The 24,357-nt window shown below is 48.1% G+C and overlaps 1 protein-coding gene across 2 annotated transcripts in view; it reads right to left on the bottom strand.

The window, feature by feature from the left end:
• SMARCAL1 (SWI/SNF related, matrix associated, actin dependent regulator of chromatin, subfamily a like 1) overlaps positions 1-24,357 on the bottom strand; it is a 60,420-nt gene that overhangs the window by 24,708 nt on the left and 11,355 nt on the right. For both annotated transcript variants that reach the window (XM_044241570.1, XM_044241571.1), the window contains exons 7-11: positions 20,747-20,933; positions 17,227-17,377; positions 14,804-14,962; positions 10,852-10,917; positions 2,895-3,035 (exon numbers count right to left, since the gene is read on the bottom strand). In XM_044241570.1, coding sequence (XP_044097505.1) covers positions 2,895-3,035; positions 10,852-10,917; positions 14,804-14,962; positions 17,227-17,377; positions 20,747-20,933 — 704 coding nt within the window. The remainder of the gene's footprint in view (positions 1-2,894; positions 3,036-10,851; positions 10,918-14,803; positions 14,963-17,226; positions 17,378-20,746; positions 20,934-24,357) is intronic.

The raw sequence follows: 24,357 nt of genomic DNA, 5'->3' as shown, positions 1-24,357 counted from the left end.
CTCAGCAGGGGGCATTCTCTTCAGCGGCTTCTCTCAATGCAAGAAGCTAGTCACAGTAAAAAAAAAAAAAAAAAAAAAAAGGTGGCCCTGCGCTATGGGCTGCATTAAATAAAAATCTTACTGGGAACAAGCAGATACCATAATTAATTTGGATAGCTTGCTCCTATGTCAGCTTTTAATCTTGTAGGTTAAAACCCCATATTACCCAAGACTTAAATTTTAGAATAGTCACAATCCAACAAGCTTTTACTGAAAATTTACCCTGTAGCAGGCACTGGGCGACGTGGAAGGAGAGGAAGGCACTGTCTGTGTTTGTTTCCTTGGTTGTTAGTTAGTGGCGGGGAGGGGGACACAGTGAGGCGGAGAGAAAGGATGAGTTGAATAAGGAAGCATGAAGACTGGAGGGATGGTGGGCAGAGACTGGGGACATGGGAAGGGACAGTCTGGGGGTAAAGGCAACATATTCTGTCTTTGGCCCCTACCATCACTAGCTGATCATTATGCCATGAGCCTGGATAGCCAAGGAAGAAAAGATCTTTTTCAGAAAGTGGGTCACTTGCAAATAGGATGGAGGTACGAATCACTCATGACGAGTTTTGAGGGACCATGACAACCATGTGGAATCTAATCTGGACTGATTCACGGGGAAAGTGCATTACGGATTTTGTTAAAGAAGTGTACGGCTTTAAATACATTTAATAACAGAAATTTCCTGCCTCAATAAGCGGCTAAAAATGGTTTGCAATTAACTTTGCAAAGCACTACAATTTACATTATAAGTACTTTGTTTGAATGTAAGTGGGTATTTTTAAAGTACTTGAAAAGTTTTTTGAAAAAAGTTCTTAAAAAATAAGGCAGACAATCTTATTTACATCACAAACTTGCATAGCAAGGCTTTTTCCTCAAGATGGCATGCGTCACGGGTAAGCAACAGCCACTTCTCCCAAGTGTCAGCATCTTCGATGCAAATAGTGGCTCAGTATGTTTGTCATTTGATCACAAAACAGGAATCCTGAAGGCCTAAACTAACAGGAGCCTTCAAGTCGGGTTGGAGCCTCTGCACCAGGGGCTACAACCACAAGAAAGAAGGCAGGCATAGCTTGGGTTGTAGTGTCGAGGTTTACGAAGTTACAGCAGGACAACTGAGGAAAAGGAGAAGGGATCCACACTTGAGAGAGGGGCTGGAGTCTGCCGTTCTAATTCATGGCCATATGGACCCCCGTGGGAACAGAGTTTGGGAGTTCGAAAAGCTGGACCTTGCGAGATGAAGGTTCAGCCGCTGAAGGATAAATTCACTGCCCCGGCCACTTTCAAAAACAGAGATGAGAAAGAAAAAGTAGTGAATCTTCCCTTGGGTTTTCCGATTGTGTAAGTTCCAGAGCCTGGGTCAGAGAGAGCTACCAGGGTCCCAGGAAGCAAATGCCAGCCAGCCCGGCCCACACCCCAACCAGGAGTTGGGCTTCCACCTCCCACAGCCACGCCAGACCCTGGCAGCTCAGCAAAGAGATAGGCTGAATCCCACTGGCAGGTCTGGAGAGAGAGCAGAAGGCACTAGCAGCCAAGAAGGAGGAGCCCCCTCCCGAAGAGAAAGTGGCCCAGTCCCAGAAGAAAACAGCTCAGCTGAGTAAGGGGAAAAAAAGGAACACCTCGGCAAACAAGCAGCTGATTCTCCGTGTCATCCTTTCTCGAGTTGTTTTGGGGGAAGAACACTGGAAACGTGCACAGGCTCTGGCCAAGCCGGTTATGGCTGCCTGACACTGAGAGGCACCCCCAGCTCAGGAGACATGCTGGGGCCACCATGAACATGCTGCTGACACGGAGGGAGGCACGGCCACAGACAAGGAGAGAGGAAATCGTGGGGACTCTGGGGAGGGGCCTCTCTGCTGAGAAGGACAGTGTCCCGTGCTCAGCTGGCTTGATCAGACTGATGAATGCCGACTGACTCAACGGGCCATCAGGAGGAATGGAGAATCGGTGAACAATGTCATTTAAACATTAAAATGTTCATTTTCGGGCTTACAAAAGTAATCCACTTTGGTGTACATTATTTTCCAATCATATATGAGAGAGAGGTGGGGTGGGGGGAGGAGGAGGGTTTGGGAAGGAGAGGGAGAGGGAGAAAGAAGGAATGAATGAATGAACGAATGATGGGAAAAATCTCACATCCTACTTTTTCCCCCACTCTTGTATTTCCCCAAGTCATTAAGTACTTTTTTTCAGATAAAAGAAATTGAGGTTTTGGAAATCAAGGGTGTGATTGCAACGGCATTCACGGTTACAAGTTCCCTCTGCCATTCTTGAAGACTGAAGCTGCGGAGACCAGAGCCCCAGAGGCACCTGCCCCATTGGCACTGTGTTCCTACAGGTAATCTGTAGGTCAGGGGCACCTGCCCCACTGGCACTGTGTTCCTACAGGTAATCTGTAGGTCCAGGGCTTCTGGCCTGTCGAGCAGGCACAATTCACTGTGATGAGTCCATGTTTTGGCTGATGAGAGCCCACTGAGGCAGCTCCAGATCACTCCCCCTCTACCTGTTTCAAGGCCTCTGCTGTGTCTTCTGTGCAGAGGGTACAGGCCCCTGCCACACCCCAAGCTCACCTCTGGGCACTTCTCAGAGCTCCGGGCACCTATAAAAAAGCCACCGGTCCCCTTATTGGGAAACACTACCCTAGAATCATAAGCGTTAAAGCTAGGAGGGACTGTTCTTATTCTCAAGGACACAGGAAGGTCAGAGTTAGGGGCAAAGCAGGATGAAAATGTGGGTCTGGCTCCCTGGCCAGTGTGCTTCTGATCAACCGTGGCCAAAGAGAAGGAACAAAAGGTAAGTATCAAAATCAGGGAGAGGGACAGGGTGGTGGGGGAGAGGGGTAGAGAGGGAGAAGAGAGAATCAATACCCGCTTGGCATCACAGTAGCGAAGTCCAAAAGCATGAAACTGAGGGAAGAAAGTTGGCCTGACCCCGATGATCTGGGTGTAGAGCTCTGCGGGCCGGGACACAGCTGGTGTGCCAGACAGCAGAATCACCCTCTTCGCAACCTGGAAGACAAAGAGCCAAAGGTGCTGAGAGTGCACAGAGGAGCACCTAGGGACTATCCCAAATGCCCCCCTAGGATTGGAGCTGGATGTCCAGGGAAGAACAAAATCCCCTGGAATGCAGTAAGAGTACCCCTCCCTTCCCGGGCACCCTGACTGCTGGCAGTTCTGCAGTTTGCTCCTCTTGGAAACCAGGCAGATCTACATCCCAACGACTCCACAGGCTGGCCTCACTCCAGATCCTAGTGTGGCCCAAACCTGGAGACTCTAAGCAAAGGTACTGTGGCCAGAGAAGAGGAGCACACGTGTTCTGAGACCCTCATGGTGTGACCCATGTAAGCAGCAGGATGCTGCACTTCAGGCTGGCTTGTCACAAGTCCCTACATCAGGACTGAGCATGTGATATTGAATTCCAAACTTTCCATCTCCCTCACTGTGAGCGTCTTGAGATCAGGGCTGTGGTCACCTCTATCTTCTTAAAAATGTTTGCTGTATGCTAAGAAATATTCCGCTACCCAACGTCCCTGGGGAAGACAGGATAAACTCCAAGAATCCAGCATTGGAAGAGGAAGTGGAAGTGGCGGGGAAAGCAGGTCTGACCAGCCTCCAGAGTGGATCTCTGATACTGGACTTTGAACTTCCAGTCAGATCCTGACATGGAGGAGCCGGCCTTTCTCAATGCCAGGAGGCAGAGTCGGGGTGGCCTGTGCACCAGCCTCTCCCTGATTTTCTTCGGAGGGAAAAAAGGCTGTCACTAACTCAGCTGCACAATGCTTTGACCCCAGAGCTCCCTGATTTCACTCATTTTGCAGGTAAGAAGGACTTTCAAAAGGGGGACACAGGTCCATTTACCCTAAACTCAGCCTGTGTGTGCAGCAGCCTGCTCAGCAGTGGGCAGGATGGAAATAAATGGTCGATTCCAATGATGAACTCCAGGTTCCTCACTAGCTAGACCCCAACCTGACCCGAGGAGATCAGACCTAAATACTGCACCTCTTCCTAAGATGGGAAGGAGGGCGAGAATAAAGGAGACACCCCCCCACACACTGTATGAGGACACAGAACGGCCAAAAATTCTTGGAAGTAAAATCCATTTCAGCCCTGTTGTCTACAAACACCTTGTTAACCACTGTAACCTTGAGTTAATGAAGAGAGTATAAGGCAATGGCGAGCAGTAAATCACCTAGGGGAGGAAATGAGGTTTTCAAATGGATATGCTGCCTCATAAAATAAATAAATAAAGGTGCAACAGAGGGAAGAAAAATGTTTCTTTATAAATATACAATATATACAACTCCCAAGACGCACTTTTGCCCTCACAGTGACTGGCAATACCTGATTCCATTATGACAGGAGAGCTCTGAATTTCTCCAGCTATAATTTTCCACAGTTCAATTACTGAAGCTTCTAATTTCCTGCATGGTTTAATGCAGACTCATTAAAATAACAATGAGCTTCTCGAATGACGTCTGTAGCATCCCTTGCCTTGGCTCAAGACTGCTTCAAGGAAACGGGGAAAATGAGAAGTCTTATCAATAAGAGAAAATCGGCCTATCATCCCAAACCGCTGCTGCTGTCTGGGGATGGAGCCTGGGTGGAGACAGCTCACCGATCAGGTGATGGAAAATAACTCCCGGATTCTCGGCTGGTACAGGACAGAGTTCATTCTGAGCCCATTCTCCCATACACTGACCAGACGAGGGGTGATGTGACCACTGAAGATGGACATTTGCGGATGCTTAAAAAGCAGAGGCATCATTATGGAAAAAGAAAAAGGCAAGCCTTGAAAAGAAACCAGAACAGCGTCTTTTTTATTCTGGAATGATTTAGCCTGCTCCCCACGCAGCCCCAACAAGTTGGTACTGTCATCACTGTCGTCAAATGGTCTTTAATCCTGCCCAGCTGCCCGCGATTTGTGGGCACCCTCCACCTGGAGAACCTCCAATTTCGGAAAACAGAAATGCATAAAACTATGTAAGTCAACACGGAATGGAACACTTTACAGTCAATTCCTCTGGCTAACAAAAGAGCAGCACTCAGGAAACCCATCATGGAGTGATGCAAAACAATAATTTCTGTGTGATGTCTGAGAGAAATGGTGTGATTCACAGGAGCAGACGCCACTGGGGGCAGATGACCCTCAAAGACAGGTTCATTCTCCTCAGAGATTAAGGTCATCAGTTCAGCCCTGAGGAACAAGTTGCTAGCAGGACAAGTTAGTGGATGTAATTTGCCAAGGAGAATCTAATCCAACTCAGAATAAATAAACTACACACAGATCTTGGATCAGCCAAGAGAATGTTCTGTTGCAAAGAAGAGTTGAAATTGTTGTAAGTTCATACGAGAAGCAGCCTGGGAATTCTTCATCACTTTCTGTTGTTATATCTTTTTTCCCAACGTAGCCGATAACTTGCTTTACCAAATTATTCTGATTGGGTATAACACACCTCAGCAAGACTCAAGATTGGGGAAAGTCATGCTCCCCAAAGTCGCACCCCGTTCTTGCCCCATGTTATTTCTAATGGTACTCTAAATGAAGTCTGGTCTATAGGTGGAGTCCCTTGTGATTCAGAAGTACCGCTTGAGAAGGCTGGGGACATCAAAGAGAAGGTCACGCCCATGCCACCGAAGTGTCCTGATACACACAAACCCCGTGTCACAGGGACGCTGGAACTACGCTATCACGAGTTCAGAAGTCATCATAAAATCTTCAAAAACAAGGAGAATGGCAAACACAGGTTGGGGGCATGGGGCCAAAAGTAGACAGATCAAGAAGAAAGGCAGGATCACAGGCACAAGCCAAAAAGCAGCAGAAGAGTCAACACCTGTGGTTAAATCTAAACCCTGAGAACAAGAGGGAAAACTCATTCTTCAAGAGCCATCCAGTGACTGGAATCTGGGAGAAGATCAAAGTTCTTCCCTCTCTCCAGGACACCCAAGGCCAAACCAAGACGAATGGCATCATTACGGCCCCTGTTAACCAGAAGCCACTCCAGGGATCTGCAGAGGGCCACCTATGGCCCAATGATACCTCATAAATGGCCTTTCTAACTCTGGTTGGGTCAGCATATTTCACATAAAACGGTTCCTTCTAGGATCCAGCCTTCGCCCAAAAGGAAACAAAGCTCCAGTCACAAGTCTGAGTGCTACTGCCCACACCAAACTGATTTGCACAGGAACTGGAGTGCTTTCAAGGCAAGCAAGCGTCATTGCTTTGACATTAGTGAAATACTGACGCTACGTAAAAGTTGACGAGTTCTGAGGGAAGAACAGAAAGAAGGATGTGACTATAAGTGTTCTGGTTCAAAAATACCAAAATGTATGAGAACACATCCAATGGCATAATTATAGCTAATGAAAGTTACGTTGTTTCAAGACATGCATGGGCATAGCTGTTATTAATCTAACAAAGAGGCTCAAATTAAATATTAAATACATTTTTTTCCTCTGGAAAAAAACAGTCTTTCTCCCTTAAGTGTGAGACTCCAGTAATTTCCTTCCTGATTCTGTGATAAAATGGAGGAAATTCACCAGAACAGCAGGACCACAAGGGACTCCTCCTGCAGCCTCGTCACACTGGGAGAGCCGACCCTCCCAGTGACCCCACTTTCCCTTTGGGCTGAGAGGGGCCAAGAGCATCTCTTCTAGATGCGGGGACACTGGGTTTTCTACCACGTGCTTGCATCTGATGTGAAAAAATGGTCATCACAGTACTGTATGTAATGGCTGAAGACTGGTTACAAACCCATAAAAAGGGAGCAGGTGATACATATTATGATAGATTTACACAATACAATACTATCCGCAAGAATGAGGTTGAGTCATCCAAAATGAGGTGGGATGATTTCCAAGATACACTACTCACAGAAAAAAGGCTGGAGCAAAGCAGTGGTTGAGGAATACTGTAAGGAGGGAGGAAGGAAAGATGCATGCACATGCTTAGCTGGGCACAGACTAAATTTTAGAAGTGAAAGTGAGAATCTGGTAACGCTGACCGCCTTCTGGGACAGAAATCAAGCAATGAGGGGCCCAGAGGTGGGAGAAAGAGTTTTTTTTCACGGTACACCCTTTTGAATATAGCATCTACTTAAACTCCTCTAATGAGAAAGGAGAAAAGAGAAAGCTCGTACATTTCAGGCCGCTCCTCTTGTTTCATTTCACCAGTCAATAGAGATGTAAAAAGGACTCTTCCCACAAAAAGAGAAACAGCTATTTAATAGGAAAGGACGGTGGGAATCTGAGGGATTTTTCCCTCTGGAGATATAATTGAACACTAGTCTGGCAAGAAAAAGCGCTATAAATCAAAGAAAAACTCAAACACATACCTCACTGCTCTAAAATAAGAGACTGACAACCTTGAGGTTGCAGTCTTATGGAGAAGACTGGGTGATTCGGGTTGAGTGGGAGTGAAGATGGTTATGCCTGGTCACAACGGACTTCAGAGGCATCGATCAAAAAGTGAACTCTTGGCCCAGCAATTCTATACATAAGAATCCGCCCCACTAGGTCAAAGTGTGCAAGCTACGAATATGCTGATGACGTTCACTTGCAGAATTATTTATAAAATAGCAAAGAGATGTCCAACACTAAGGGTTAAATTATGGGATACATCCATCGAGCAGAAGGCTCTGGAGCCATTAACAATGATGACCCTGCCCTGCAATGGACATGGTAATGGTGGTTTCCTCTGTCGAAGGGAATTAAGGTGATTTGAATTTTGTTCCTCATAGCTTCCTGTTGCCTACTTCCACACATGTGTACATAAAAAACAGAACTATCTTGCTTAGTAGCCCGAACGAACAGTGCTGTAGGGGAAGAAAGACGTCACATTCCCCAGGGAACCACGACACCAGTTTCCTACAACCTAAGCCACATGTGCCCCACATGCACCTTTACGAGACCCGCACTTGCAAGACACAATCTGGCCTGGCTAGCTCACACACTGTAGGATATCACCAAGTTACCTCATCACGCACATTTGCTGAACATGGCTTGAAACATTAACTCTGAGAGAACAGTTCTAGGATATGCACAAGTCAGAGGATCAAGAGATACTAAATTAAGCCCTTATGTGGCTTTTCAAAGGCATATTTTACTTCTCCCAAGTCTCCTCTTGTTCAAAACCATTTAGGTCCATGTCTTTAGAGTATCCAGATCAGTGGTTCTCAACAGACAGGGAGAGGAGTGATCTGCCCCTCCCAGCGCATGTCTGGCAGTATCGGAAGACAATTCTGGTTGTCACCACTGGTGTGGGGGTGGGGGTGGGGGTGCACTGGCCATTAGTGCACGGAGGCCTGGCATCCTGCGAAACACCCTACAGGGCACAGGACAGCTCTGCACAGCAAAGAACGATCCAGCCCAAAGTGTCCACGGTACCAAGCCGGAGAAACTGATCCAGATGAAAATGCAGCAGAGAAATGAAAGGTCTCGTTAGCAGAATGGCTCATAATGCCTCAGCCCTGCCTCCACTCAATCCCACCAGCAGCCTGGAATCCTTTGAAGTCAACATCTCAGACAAGAGGGGCTTCGAGATGGAGCTGTTTATGGAGGCATAAACAGCAGGCTATGTTCATGGTCCTATCCTTCAGCGTGTTAACTCATCCAAGTTCTGTAGCAAGTGCAGAATCATCTATACTAGGTAAGAGATAAAAGATTGGTCTTAAATGTATCCATTTGAAATATACCCACGATATTAAAGATGTAAATATGGCTTTAAAAGGTCTGGTCTAGAAGTGTTAAGTTTCAGAAACAAGTATGTAGTCCAGCTTGCCCAGCCAGGCGATGACTGCGTGAACAAGATGGCTGCTCAGAAGCTTTCCTACGGGGACATCTGGGTGGCTCAGTCGGTTAAGCGTCTGCTTTCGGCTTAGGTCATGATCCCAGGATCCTGGGATCAAGCCCCATGTCAGGCCCCACATCCGGCTCTCTGCTCAGTGGAGAGCCTGCTTCTCTCTTACCCTCTGCCCCTCCCCCTACCTGTGCTCCTTTGATCTCTCTCTCTTTCTCAAATAAATAAAATCTTTTAAAGAAAAGCTTTCCTCTGCACCTGTAGTGATACACCCTACTTACTGCACAGCTGCTTCTAAGCAATCAGGGGCACAGATTTAATTCTTCGTATGGCTGTAATACTAGAACCACGGTAAGAAGATCTGTTAGTTTCTTTTCTTTTTTTTTTGAAGATTTTAGTATTTATGTGACAGAGAGAGACCCAGAGAGAAAGGGAACCCAAGCAGGGGGAGTGGGAGAGGAAGAAGCAGGCTTACCAAGCAGAGAGCCTGACATCAGGCATGATCCCAAGACTCCAGGATCATGACCTGAGCCAAAGACAGATGCCCAATGAGTGAACCACCCGGGCGCCCCCTTTTTCATTTTTTTTAAGATTTTTAAAATTTATTAGACAGAGAGAGAGCACAAGCAGGGGGAGAGGGAGAGAGAGAAGCAGACCCTCCGCTGAGCAGAGAGCCTGACGTGGGACTTGATCCCAGCCAAAGGCAGATACCCAACTAACTGAGCCACCCAGGTGCCCCGATCATTAACATTTTTTAAAAGGAAACATACTGAAGCCTCCTAAAAGAAGGACCGCCACTCTGAGAAAAACATTTCATTTTAGTGTGTCCATAAATATTTACAGGTGATGTGAGCAGAGAATCAAAGATTTTAAGTAAAGGACTTTTAAATCTGGAGCACAGGACCTAATCCTGCTTTGGATGATGTATCATGTTACTTGTTATTCCTAAAACAAAAGAAAACAAAACCTGAATCGAGTAGACAGTTGTGCTTTACAGGGGAGTTGGAAAAATTAATTTTCAAATGTTAATAAGCTTCGCCAACACTTCGCCTATTTGTTTTCCCAAGCTGACGTACAACGCAGAGCTTCTTGCAAGCAATGGAAGGTGCAGTCTGAAAGTGTGGCACAGCACAAAGGCTGCTTTAAGAAAGCGCACGATAAACACAGACTTTTGTTTGCTCAGTCTACATAAACCAAAGTAGATTCTCCCGAAGGCATCTGTGAGAGGTTTCTATCTGGTTCTGAGAAAAAGCAACTTTCCTAATTGTACTAGTGTTCCCCGATATTAAGAAAAAGCTCACCATAAAACGATGGAAGGCAGTCTGGGGGCCTTCGCACTGTCTGGGGTGGGATGTGGGAAAAGAACACTCAGATACAGATGAGAAGCTTCGCGAGGTCCACACTGCTGCCTGCTCTGAAGGCTCAACCCACCGAAGCACTCGGGCCCCAACTGAGCCCACCAGAGGAAGGGCTCTGGATGGCTGAGCCCCTCAATGACCAAACAGGCTTAGGGAGCCCCGGGAAAAGCATCAGCTTACAAGGTACACCTCAGCTTTGTGGGACTTCTTCCTGCTTCCTGATGGCCTGGATCCGAGTCTGTAGGACTCATCTCCCTTGGTTCTTAGCACCACGAGAGCTCTGCCCCCAGAGAGACTGAGCAGACAGTTTCTCCCGGGCTGTTTAGACAGCACGCACTGGCAGCTCCCTCTCCCTTGTCCAAATCTAAGAAGGACCTATAGTGCGGTGCCCATCCAGCCTGTCACCTTCAACAGGCCAGCATCTTTGAGAGACAAGAACAGCTGCACCGACCGCCAGTTCCTTAGCAAGAAGTTAGGAAGAAAAACAAGTCTGGCGCTGAAGCCCGACATAGTGATGGCCAGAGTCCACGCTAAGTCACGTCCATGGCCCACAGCCCCTCCCCCCGATGGAAGCCCTTGCTCTCCTTGGCCCCCTTGCCAGCCTGAGCAAGATAGAGCGGGCCCTCAGTGCTGAGTGGCCTCAAGCTCCATGCCTGTTCTCCGCAGGACTCACCTTGAGGAGGGGCAGAGCTGCACGACAGCGGGCGGTCTTAATGTTCTTGAGGAAGTGAGACTCATCCTGGAAAGAAAGGGTCACACAGGTGAACAAGGCCAAATCCTGAGTGGATGATGGAGCCGGAGCCCACATTAACCTTGACCCTGACACGGCGCCACACTGGGGACGCCTCCCTTGTTTTCTCATTCAAGGAGAGGGCTGTGGGCCTCAGTTAAGGACCCAGGTTCTGGTGCCGCTTCCCCACTTTATTCCGGGCAAGTGGCTCCATCTCTGGGACCACTGGCCAACTGGGAAGCGGGGTTAGTGACTCCGCCCGGCCCACCTTGCAGGCAGCGCTCAACGAACTGCCGCGAGGTGGTTTGCTGCTTAGTAAGAAACGCCTCACGTCTGCACAACACGACGCCAGAGCGGGCCCACTGCGTGCCTCGCCCTGGTGCGCAGCACTGGTGACCAGCTACTGTCCCCTGGAGCTCACCAGACGCCACAACCGCGCAGACAGCATTCTAAGTGCTGTCACTGAGGAAGTGTGACAAATTACTGTGGGAACTCGAGGAAGGGAAGGAGACACAATGCCCGTCCTCAAGGCACTGTCAGGTTTATCACACAGAGCTTGATTATAGGCAAACTAGAATACAGCGTTTTCTCTTTCTTTCTTAAAGAATTTTTTTTTTTTTTAAGATTTGCTTATTTATTTGGGAAAGAGAAAGAAAGCGCACAAGTGGAGGGGAGGGGCCACAGGAGAGGGAGAGAGAAACTCAAGGAGACTCCACACTGAGTGTGGAGCCTGATGTGGGGTTCAATCTTGGGACCCTAAGAGCAGACCTGAGCCAAAACCAAGAGTCAGGTGCTTTACCTGTGTCACCCAGATTCCCCAGATATTTTACTTCTTAGTAATCTCTATACCCAACATGGGATGCAAACTCACAATCCTGAGGTAAGACTCATGTGCTCTACCGACAAAGCCAGTCAGCCACCCCTGTCGTATTTTCCAAAGCCAAATGAGTAACACGTTCTTAGTATTTGGTGAAGAAATTTCCATTTTGGTACACATTCAAATTACGTGCTATGGACCTGAGCACACACAGTATACATACAGATACATATGGACCTCTCTACGGTGCCAATTTCTCCATGGATAAAATGGTAAGACACCGCTACCTGACTTACCAGGCTGCCGTAAGTCTTAAGGGCTAACACACATAAAGCCCTTAGAACAGTCCTACCACCGAGCCCAGTAAGCACTCAGTGGTATGGGCCACCCTTTGATGGGGACATAGAGGGGATTCTGGCTCTATCTCAAGAGGTGATCTGCAAGAAACCTGCTGTTCCATTTCAGCTATGATGAACCAATATGGTTTTCAAAAGCACAACAGAGAGGAGAGCAAGATGAACCCGCAAATGTCAGAACATCTGTTCCTAGAAACCTAGGGTGTAACATTCGTACTCCTGTCTAACGATGAGCCCGCAAGACAGCCAAGAAGGAAATGGTTTATAGTGAGAAACTGCAGGAAAGACAGAGGATGGGGAAGGGAATGAACCCTTTTAACCAACGGGCTAAAATGTTCCACTATTATAACTAACCACCAAGAGTGGCTTCCATCTGAATTCTCTTCTAAGAAGTATGACATCTTAGAGTTGACACTTTATTCCTTCCTGTAACATTTCTCTGAAATCAGAAGAGGACAGGGCTCTTAAATAACTGAAGACAAACTAACATGGGTGGTAAGTGGCCTGCCCAAAATCATCTGGCAGACTGAAGTGTTGAGCCAGACACACGATGCAGTCCAGCTCTGATCAGTGATGACCCATCTTGCTGGCCTCAGGCCTGTGGACAAATCACGTGAGCACTCTCGCTGTCAGTTCCATTGGTGGTGAAAAGGACACAGTGTCTGCCTCAGGGGCCTCGGGGAAGAGGGGCAATCACGTGTAAAGTACCTGACACAGAAGAACACGCAAGAAATGAAGGCACTGGGACGCCTGGGTGGCTCAGTGGGTAAAGGCCCCTGCCTTTGGCTCAGGTCATGATCTCAGGATCCTGGGATCGAGCCCCACATCGGGGGGTCTCTGCTTAGCGGAAAGCCTGCTTCTTCCTCTCTCTCTCTGCCTGCCTCTCTGCCTACTTGTGATCTCTTTCTGTCAAATAAATAAATAAAATCTTAAAAAAAAAAAAAAAAAAGAAATGAGGGCATGATTCTTCCTACACACTCGAGAACCCTTACTGCCATCCCGGAATACTGCTTTAAAGGTCTGCATTTCATGTGTATGCGGACATACTCTCAGAGCCACACCTGAATTTATGCCAAACCAGAAACAACTTCCCCAAAGACTCATTACCTTACAGCTGTGAAAACACACAGACATTTAAGTTTGCTTAGGCTAGGAACATAGTGTGGCTCTTATGTCCAAATGACAGCAGATCCCCGAGGACAGCAACTGTGCCTTCTTCCCTCCTCTGAGCTCGCACGAGACTTGGGCACTAAAATGTATGCTAATGCTCTGCGCACGAGTCAGTCTGTCTACTGGACTGTGGTATCTTGGAGAACGGGGCCGACTTTCCTCCCTCCACACCCTCAGTGCGAAGCTGGTGCTCAGTGTTGGCCGAACCCACGGATGAACGAGCCTCCCCGACAGCCAGCCCCCTGCTGAGAAACCCACAGGTTCTACCGCAACCTTGTTGACTTTTCTGGGCCTCCTAAAAACGCATTCCTTCCCCTCCTTCTAGATAAGACATGCACTACACGTTCTAAGCCTCAGGATTTGAGAAGCCACTGTCAGCAGAGAATTCTATTTTTAAGAGAAAGAAAGTACCATGGGTTTTTAAAATTCACAGGTTTGAACAAAGAAGAACCTTACATATCATCTGGAGGCAGTGGATTCCCATTTTGCCGAGAGGAAAAACAAAGGTAAACTTCTGAAAATCCCACTGTGCTCTGTGGCCCAGAACGTCTGTCAACAGTTAGCTGCTCTGGAGGTGGGAGCTGCATGCCTTTTCCTCATCTTTATTTGTGAGCCCCGTGAATACACGGAGTTCTGCCACATGGCTGGCTCCAGGCCTTTCTAGACTTTCCTCAGAGAAGACTTGAGGAATGAAAGGCAGGAAAACCAGCTGACTGAAAGAGACACAATCTCATCTGAGAGCAGAACTTGAGTAAAGGCTACTTAAGAAAAAAACAGACCAAAAACCTGTGGAACGTTCAGCTGGCCCTTGGACAGCGCAGGGGTTAGGGCTGCTAACCCCCGCCTCCTGCAGTAGAAAGTCAGCATGTATTTCGGACTCCCCCAAAACTTAACTTCTCATCCAGAAGCCTTACTGATAACATGCACAATTAGCACATATTTTGTATGTTATATGATCACTTACTGTATTTTTCCAATAAAGCTAGAGAAAAAAGTATTTTAAAAAAACATAAGAGAAAACACATTTACCGTACTGTGCTGTATTTATTGAAAAAAATTTGCCTATGAGCAGACCCACGCAGTTCAAACCCATGTTGTTCAAGGGTCAGCTGTACTTTTTGTAACAGGGGAGGGAGGGAGTATCTTTTTTGGCTGGAAAAAAACTTACTGTTTGATCTGAGACACTTGGACAAGAGAGGCCACCAGATGAAGGCAGACGCCCCTAGTATTCAGGCCGAGGGCCGAGGGCCCCAAGCTGGCCTCTACCCATGACCTCCTGGCAGGGAGATGGGCTGCAACCCCCCAGCTCAGGCCTAGTAAATATATGACATTTTAAAGTGCTCCCCAGGAGATTCTAATATGTAGCCAGGGTTGAGAACTGCTATTTGAGATGAGTAAAATGCCAGTTTCCCACAAAATAAAGACAGTGATTTCTATTCTCCTAGAAACAGAGAGAAGCTCCAGGAGAGCACAGACATGAAAGTTCTTGGAGCTTTTAAGAAGAAAGTTTCCCCAGAGATAAAGTGCTTAAAGACTCTGCCAAGGCACTTACAATGATGACAACTTTAAAGGGGGTTTTTAGCTGTTTTTCTAACTTGCTCAGAAGGTCGAAACTGACAATGTTAACCAAGCCAGCCGTCAGGCGATCCTTGCCAGTCACCACGACGTTGATGCAGTCCGGGCTCAGAGACGGCAGCCACTGAAGGAAAGCCTGGGGACGACAGGGGAGAAGGAAACCTCGGGGACCTGGCCGGCAGCTGCCAGCTGGGACCCCAGCCCACCCATGAGCGGCCCTCTCAGTAGACAATGTTAATGCTTCCCGAAAAACGACCTCAGCGCCTTTCTCTCCACACGCCCCTGTATTTGCTGGCACCCTGAGGCCCATAAATTTAACAATCACCTCCACTGCCCTCCCACTGATCCACTCCTTCACGCTCCACTAACACCACACGGCCTGCCTTTGGTAAGGAAGCACTTGTTAGCAGTCACTGGGCTGTCTGCGGATTTCAGACCTCGAATATCCAACTAGATGGCAAGTTTCTGCAGCGCAAGAATGGACTCTTTCTAGAAGGAATTTTATTTTTTTAAATTATTTTTTAATTAACATATAATGTACTATTAGCCCCAGGCATAGAGGTCTGTGAATCATCAGGCTTACACATTTCACAGCATTCACCATAGCACATACCCTCCCCAATGTCCATAACCCAACCACCATATCCCTATCCCCCTGCCCCCAGCAACCCTCAGTTTATTTCATGCGATTAAGCGTCTCTTATGGTTTGTCTCCCTCCTGATCCCATCTTGTTTCATTTGTTCCCTCCTTAACCCCCCATGACTCCCCAACCCTGCCTCTCAAATTCCTCATATCAGAGAGATCACATGGTAACTGTCTTTCTCTGATTGACTTATTTCACTCAGCATAATACCCTCTAGTTCCATCCACATTGCTGCAAATGGCAAGATTTTTTTTGATGGCTGCATAATATTCCATTGTGTATATATACCACATCTTCTTTAACCACTCATCTGTTGATGGATATCTAGGTTCTTTCCATAGTTTGGCTGTTGTGGACATTGCTGCTATAAACATTCGGGTGCATGTGCCCCTTCAGATCACTATGTTTGTATCTTTAGGGTAAATACCCAGTAGTGTGATTACTGGGTTGTAGGGTGGCTCTGTTTTGAACTTTCTGAGAACCTCCACACTATCTTACAGAGTGGCTGAGTGGCCGCACCAGCTTTAGGAGGAATTTTATAAAGGAACTTTTAGCAGATGCTGGTATATACCAAAGACACTGATAATGACAAAAATATTTATCACCTGCTCTCCTGCACTCTTGCCATCCCTAGCCCAAGCCAGTGCCTGGAGACAATGTAAGGCCACCAGGTACCTGCATGTCAGTGGCTAGGTCCCTGGGCTGACACTACGGTGATGTTAAGGGCTAGTTCTTCCTCCAGTTTTGGTCCTGCTCAAGTGACTGCCTGATTTTTTTTCTTTTTTTTGAGAATTTTTGAGGGTGCTGTGGGAACCTAACCACATCAAATAAATATGTGTTGAACTATTCGTTTCTAGAGGCAGTGGTGGAATACAGGTCACAAGGAGAGAAAAAAAAAGAGGTATTGCTGTGATGCACGTTTTTAAAGTTTTGCTTTCTCTTCAGCTGGAAGGGCATGTCTGGCATTTGTCTCTTCTCCACGAGTGGCTCATGGGGGGAGCTTAGTAAGAAGCCAACATGTGAGGAAGTGGACAGCTGCCATAAAGAGCAGAGAGCTGGGAAAAGCTACGCACGATGAATTAGGTCTCCTCCTTTCTCCACTAGGTTTGCTTCTCTGGGTGTTCATTTCACGGACGCCCTCTGATCTCTAGATTCATGAAGACAAAGCTCACGGCCGAGTGCTAACGCAGCGCCCACATCGGGTTCTCCAGCTCTAACGGCACCGGCTGACAGTGACCATCCTGCCCACGCCACCTTCTCCAGGTGCACAAAACCTGAGCCAACAACTCAGGAGATGCCCCTTCAAGGTCCGACTACCAGTGAGCCTGCTGCTTCACCTCGGTGAGACTCAGTTTTGTCATCTACAAACTGCATCCATGGGCACACAGCTGCATCCACGGGCACACAGCTGCTATGGGATCCTGGGACGTAAAGGAGGCAGCCATTTTGAAACCTCTGTGTGGTACTGGCAAGCAGGGGGAGCAGCAGGGACATGAGAGGTGCTCAGGAAGCATCTGCTGCCAGACGGAGGCAAGTCTGAGCTCCTAACCCCTCTGCTTTCTTCCCTAAGGGCATAACCTGATTCTAGTTCAGAAAACCAAGAGTCTGGCCTCTGAAGGCCACCTCCTCTCCCTTCCTCCTTCAGCTGACACAGGATCTTCTAAAACTCCCCCAGGCCCTGTCCCCAAATTGTTAGTTGACTGCTTCAACACTGAGGACACTTCCTGGTTAAAATCACAACACAAGTGGGGCTGACCTGCTCCCAGGTGAAGCGCACAGATGACGGGACCACCACCAGGAGCGGCCACTCCTTCCGGTAAAAGGCTGCGATACAGATGGCTTGGATGGTCTTCCCCAGGCCCATGTCATCAGCCAGCAGCAGGCGGCCTCTCTTCGCTATGGCAAAACTGAAAGCAGACGAGGGAAGGACAGGGGCATGGCGCATCCATCAGGGGTTAACCCGCCATCATGCCACCACGTAAAGCAATACCACTTGGTGTGGGCCACTGCAGTCCGCAGCATGGGCCCTGCTCCCCGGGAAAGGGCAGACAGGAGCCAGCAAGTGACAGCATGACAGTAAAAAAATATTCAAGAGTCAAAATAGGAACAACGTGGAACAGCGGTCAAAAGGTAGAGAGAGGCTCTAGAGGCAAATGGGTCAAGCAAGCCAAAGGAGGGAGCTTCTGAGAGGTGGGCCCCTCAGCCCAGTGCAGGCAAGACCTGGGGGAGTGAGAGAGGAGATTCGGAAGCAGCCCCTAAACAGGGGCCAGGAGGGGTGGCCTTGTTCGCATGAGAGGTATGCCTAGAAAGGAAAGTGGCATCAAAAGCAGACTTTCTCAAGGTCAGAGAGGGCATTTATGCACAGAGGCAAAGGGAAGGAGCTGGCAAAGACAGAGGGCGCTGCAGAAGAGGAGAGGCTGAGAGGAGGACAGCACCAGGGTGTCCGCCTACCAGAGAGCACCAGCCTCAGCAGCTTCTCCTCCACCAGCAGCTGCTGGGGCCCCTCAGCCCTCCAGTATGACAACTCTTGCTGACGCTTTGTGAAGAAGGGCACCTTCTTCCACTCTCTGGGAGCCTGAGTGGCCTGGGGGGGCATCCCAGCTCCACCGCTTCCCAGCTGGGTGCCTTCCCGCAGGTTACCTCAGCTCCAGGTGCCTCAGTGCCTCAGCCATGTGATGGGAATAAAAGGGCCTGCCCCAGAGACCGTGGTCAGGGTTTAACGGAGTTAATGTTTAGGACACCGACTACAGGGCCTGGCACCATCGTACATGCTGGGAAGTGTTTCTCTTCTAACTACTACCCCACAGAAAGAAAAACAATCAAGATGAACCCTAAAAAGGACTTGCTTGACTCACGAATGAATCAGTGAAAAGGGAAAAGGATCCCAAGTGTCCGATGTCTGGTCTCCTGCTCCAAACACCGGCACCTCTTCCATCACAATTTCTCAAAAACTGATCATTCGCCCAGAAACCCAAGAATAAGCCAGTCGATGAGCCCTTTTTCTTTCCTCCTCACACCGCCAAGGCAGCAAGTGTAGCCCCTTCTGATCAGCAGAAGCACGGCTGACAGGAGCTGCAGGGGCCTCTCTGAGCTGTCCGCCCTCCGAAAGCCAGCGCCCGCTCAGCAGAGGCAGCAAAATGAGCAGCGTGTCTGCGGGGGGCGGGAGCCGCCTCCTGGGCTCGGCGGATGACATCCATCACGTCACAGCGCTGCTCTGACCCCCAGCGACCACGACGGCCCACCAGGGCAGGTAGCAGCCCCTCTGCACCGCCGGCTGTGACCACCACATGACTTCAGTGGCAAGGAAGGGAGCTAGCTCAGAGTGGGGCCAGCTCGCCTCTCAGACAGGCCCAGCCTCTTCTCGGCACATGTGCTTTGGTTAAGTCTTCTCGACTATCTCCAGGATCGACTTGCCACACAGAGGGGGGAGCAAGTGTGGAAAAGATTCATTTTTCACCTCACTTTTTAGTTTACAGAACTGACGGCCAGGGCGGAGGGGGGCACCTAGGCAACACACCTGAGTACCCTCTGCTTCGGCCACTGGCTTCGTCCCTGTGGTTTGTCCATCCAGGCATTCTCAAAGCAGAACAGACCCTTGAATTTTGTGGTCTTTCCTTTTCACCTGCTTTGAAGTAGCCCAACTAAGGAACAAAGTGGACAAAAAAGAACAAAGGAAATGCCTGCCTAACAGAGAAACAAGCTGAACAACATTTCCGACAGGGCAGTTGGAGGACCACAGGGGCTGTGCTCATCATTACAAAACGTGGTTTTCAGCTCCAGTTCCACTCTTGGAAGCTCAGTGACTCTGGGCACATGACTGTCATGCTGGGTCTCACCTCACTCATTTGCTCAAAGGGACGTTTTAGACGTTACAGGAACCTAGATCTTAGAGACTTTACTACATAAATTTAAGGGTGTTTTCCTTGTAGCTCTTACAAGACCAACTTGGAACTGCCAGACCTTGTTCTTTAACACCCAAATCTTCCTCTTCAAAGGATGACAGTTAATATCTGGATTTAACTGGAAGTTTCGAAGAAAGGCTATAAGTACCACAAGGGAAAAGACGGAAGCTGCTGGCCGGGCTCTGGTTCGGGCTCACATCAGGCCTGGGGGCTCCACACAGAGCCTCTTGGCAGTGACGGCTTAACTGGCAAGGCAGCATGTACCACACGGGCCCAGGATCTCTAATGGGGCCCAGAGGAGCTTGGGCACCAGAGACAGAGGCTGCCCATGGCTGGGGGTGGGCAACCTCTCAAGCAAGATGAAGTTGTGCAAAGCGAGTTATCTGAGATAGATGGAACTGGGAGGGAAAACCAGGGAAAGGGTGTGAACAGAGCTGGGACCATGGGAATGCAGGTGTGACTGCCCAAACCTCAGAACAAAACCCTAAGACAGTGGTCAAGGTTTTACCAAAACCTCATGAGCAGGCTGCCTGTGGGCAGGCTGTCTTTGTTCACCAGGTCCACAAGGACTTACTTTCCTTATCCTGGCTTACATCCCCAGCCACACTGCTGAATGACAGATGAAGCTCTTACCATCTCTTTCCTCTCCTTGGCCTCCAGTGTTTTCACTAGAAGGCAAGTTCAAACCTGTCATTTGGCTTCTCCCGAGAAGCTCTGGAAAACAGGACAGGTCATGATGTGGGCTTATCTTCTTTTCTGTCTATAATAAGAACACCCTGACTTTCTTTTGGAAAACCAATACCTTCCACTCTCAGTCCAAGTAACTTGGGGACTGGGGCCCTACCAGCCAGCTCCAGGGATGGGCCTGTCATCCAGTCTCACCAGTAAGACTCCCCAGTCCCCAGGCCACAGGGACTGGTCCTGGCATGGGCACCGGATTCCAGGCCCTTCAGTGTCGGGCCATCAGGAAAGAGAGCTTCCGCTGGGTTGCTGTGCCCTAGCCGCCACACCTGAGGAGCACCTGGCTGAGAACAAAGCAAACAGAGGAGCGAGCCAAACTGAGAGTGGGACAGAGAGTTCTGATGAGATCTCTGGAGACCCTTGGTTTTCTACTACGCACACTGAAAAATCTCTTTTCTTGAACCCGTTTTGAGTTGGGTTTCTGCACACCTGCGATCTAGAGTCCTGATTACCCTCATGGAATTTGAAATCAATGGTTGTAATCAGGCTTTGCTTACAGCACACCTGGTTGTGCAGTGCCTAGATGCTTCCAGATGTGCATGCAAGATGAGTGTTCTTAAAAGAGGGAGGAGCATCTGAACCCAGTTTGTGTGAGTCACGAAGTCCAGGAGAGAGGAAGACCCAAGAACCTACTTGACTCCCGCTCTCTGGAAGGGCAGCAGATTGGACACAAGCTTGGGGTCCACTCCAGAAAGGTCTGCCTCAGGGATGGGTTCTGTGAGGCAGGGAGACGTCTTCTCTAGCTGCGATGCGAATGCCAGGGTGAGCGTCTTGGGCAGAGGGTCCAGCTGAACTTGCGGAAGGCAGCGCACACTCTGGACTAGGAAGGAGGACAGAGGTGTGTGACTTGGAGGTTAATGACCATGAGAGCGAAGGACCGTGAAGGGGCTCTGAGATAGAGCTCAGTGACTGGAATTCTGCTGTGTGTCACTTTCTCAAAACTGTAACTGGAGAGAAAACTGAGGGCTGACAGTCATATCCTGAGCAAGTACATAAGCCTAGAGACCTAAAGCTCCCTCTCTACTCCTAGTTCCTGCAAATCAGAGGGCAATCATGAATGCCAGACTGATTCCCTACACTACACGGATGCTGGGAAGAATTGCAAAATGTTTCTGTGACTGATTCTTCTTTGACCTAAAGTAACTTAAAAGAAATTATCTTAGTATTCCCATTCAAATAAATAAGGTCCCACATTCTTAAAAATCAGTCCTGAAAGACCCATAAAAAAAGGGCAAGGTATAGAATGAATAAATCTTGCTTCCATTCTCTTCATGTTTTCTTTGGGTCTTGATGTTTCAGAATAGGAGAACTCGACGTTACCTGCTGCCAACAGGCAAGGAAGTGCACTGTGCCCTGTTCAGAGCAGCTGTTAGGTGTTTCCAACAAAGATCAGGAGGATAGGAGGGCTATTTACAGACAACTGTAGCAATGTCAAAGCCCACCAAGTGATAAAAATACAAGTGGCCTTGCACCCTGGGGACCCTTTCCCTAAGAGAACGCAGATCTCCCCTTGAGAGAGGGGAGTTTGAGCAGTGACGTCAGCGGTGAAGCAGCTGGCAAGTCCCTTGGTCTGGAGGTAACCTGACAGCACCCCACCCACCCTTGAAAGCACGTGTTGGCAAGCTAAGACCTGTGCCAAATTGGCCCACAGCCTGCTTTTGTAAACAAAGTGTGACGGGAACACAGCCATGACGATTTGCTTATGGAACATCTATGGCTGCGGGCTTGCCGCAGTGGCTGACTTGAGCAGATGGGAGACCACAGAGCCTACAAAGCCTCAAGTCTTTATTATCTTCATGGAAATAACTCACCAAGCTCTGCTAAGCTCAGAGTCTCAACTATTACTGAGAGTGATCATTACTCTGACTCTTTCAATTAAAGCTTGTATTTAGGGGTTTTTACCTCCCTTCCAAGTGAGTGGTTCTAGACCCCTCTGGAGGGGAGGAACTCTCTCCTTCCAGTCGGACCCATTACCTCAAGTGGGAAAAATTACTTGGGATCTTCATGAAATGAAAGCAAATTAATTTCAATGATTTTGCTTTTTGAAGGAATTTAGCCTCATCTGATTTTAAAATTAAGAAGGGAAAAAAAGCCCCTTCATTTAATAGAGAAACAGAAAAAGAATAAACCAGAGATACAAATAAAACAGATTATTCTGGGGGGAGGAGAGAGGTAAGTTAAAAATTAAAGATGACAGGCCTAGACATCCCTGGTGGTAGAATTACTACCCGTCTACTACAGCCCGCTGTCTTATGCGTGCTAGCTTTCAAGATATCCTTCCCTTTTAACACTGTCCTTTGGAAAATCTACCTGGGAGAGTAACTACTGTCTGCAGATCTTCGACTCTCTTTATCCTTTACCTTTAAGTGGGCACCCTGGGAGTCACTGTCCTCCTCCAAGGGGCTGTTTCCAGGAACTTGGTAAAAGGAACCAAATAAGAAACTGGGTATATTTCACTCTTCCCCAATATTATTCAAAACTCTATGGTTGTTGGTTCTATACTCCATACAGTTATATGTTTTCCTAATTATGTTGTAATATGCTATATGTATATATATATATATGTATGTAATATACATATATATGTAATATGCTCACAACATATTCCAAGTTCTCTGCCACACCATCAGCTGGCTACCACAGCAAATACTGATCTGAACATGGAGGGCCGAGCCATCTACCACTACCTTAAGTCTCTCTGTATTCTCAGTATATTTAAATCCACTTCCATTTTTCACTAAATGTATATACCAGCTATTTCTGGAAATGCTTTGGGTGAACAAAATCATCACGGTAAGAAATTAGGTGAGACTGGTGGCTTTCATATAAAAAAGACTTCCCATACTGATGGAGAAATACATTTTATGCCTCTGAATTCAATCTGAACATGCTGACTTCTGCACACTTCGGGAGACCGAGCACCGCATGTGCTTTCAGAAACCATTTTCATTTTAATCCTGCTGATCGCCAGCACTCGCACACCTGATGGAAGCTTAGAAAAGGCCTGACGATCCGGCTGGTGCAAAATGTGGAGCTCGGCGAGCATTATGTTCTTCCAGCCGTTCAGGAGGAAAAAGCAACCTTCGCTCTGTCTCCCGCCAGCTCCTGCCTCCCGAACCCTGTGCTGCCAGTTCAGCCACACGGCTGTGTTTCTGAGACAGCCCCCCAGCTCACGGATGTCCTTTCCAGGTGCTGGAAGATGACAGGAGTGTGCTGTCTGGCTTCATGAGTCATCTAGAAATCGTTTCTGTGAAACAGCTCTTTGGCAGAATGCTAGGGAGCCACACAGCAGAGAGATGCTCGTGTTTTCAAATAGCAGCTGACAAGACCAGACCAGTGAGGGGGATGCAGAGCCCTTCTGGACTGTGACAGCCCGGGGAAAACAAAAGGCCGTTTGCCAATCTCACTGTGGGCAAATGGCCTCAAGTCTGTGAGAAAAGAGGGAGGAGGGAAACTCTTAGATTTGCCTTAGATATACCTTGCTGATATAAAATAAGCAAGGTAGGCAACTCACTTAGATGATTATTTCCTCCTCCTCATCACCACGTCATTCATATGCTCAGGGGGTCTTACTGTCATTTCTTAATGAGTTTCAGATGCACACGTTCACTAGCTCAGGGTCAGGAACAAGACCCAGGGTGAGGGGAGGGTCGTGGGGGCCCCGAGGTTTATAGTCTGTGAGCAGTGGTATCGGGACTAGGCTGGGTCACTGGGCAGTGCCTCATCTCCTCAGCCTCTTGTTCACAAGTCTGGCTTCTATGTTTCCAAATGGGTCACATTACAAAGTCAAGATCACCCGTGTGGCCTGATCTCCATCATGGACTTTATTGTGACCCTGCAACGCTCCTGGAAGAGAAAACAACAGGCTTCTCTCTCTGAGTTCAAGCTTTTCACACTCTACGAAGTGGGGAGAATCTGTCTTCTTTTCTATAAAACACTATATTGACAGGCCAACACGTAAAACAGCAATCTGAGCCCTAATTCTAGAACTCCTAACTCCAGACCCATGGAGTCCTTAATATAAAAGGCAAAATTTTGTGTGTGGCCATTATGTGCATATTTCTGGGTGAAGAATCCATTGTTTCCCTCAGACCTTCCAAAGTCTATGGCCCACACAAGATGTGGACCCATCATTATATAACGTCATGTGAGTCGCAAGCCATGGTTTTTCGTTACAATCCTCTGCTAACACTGTCCATATCCTGCTTCACATCTTGGTCCACAAAAGTCAGTCTTTATGGCTC

The sequence above is a fragment of the Neovison vison genome, chromosome 3 (assembly GCF_020171115.1).
Source record: "Neovison vison isolate M4711 chromosome 3, ASM_NN_V1, whole genome shotgun sequence".
Classification (NCBI taxonomy): Eukaryota; Metazoa; Chordata; class Mammalia; order Carnivora; family Mustelidae; genus Neogale; species Neogale vison.
This window is presented reverse-complemented; position numbering and strand designations above follow the sequence as displayed.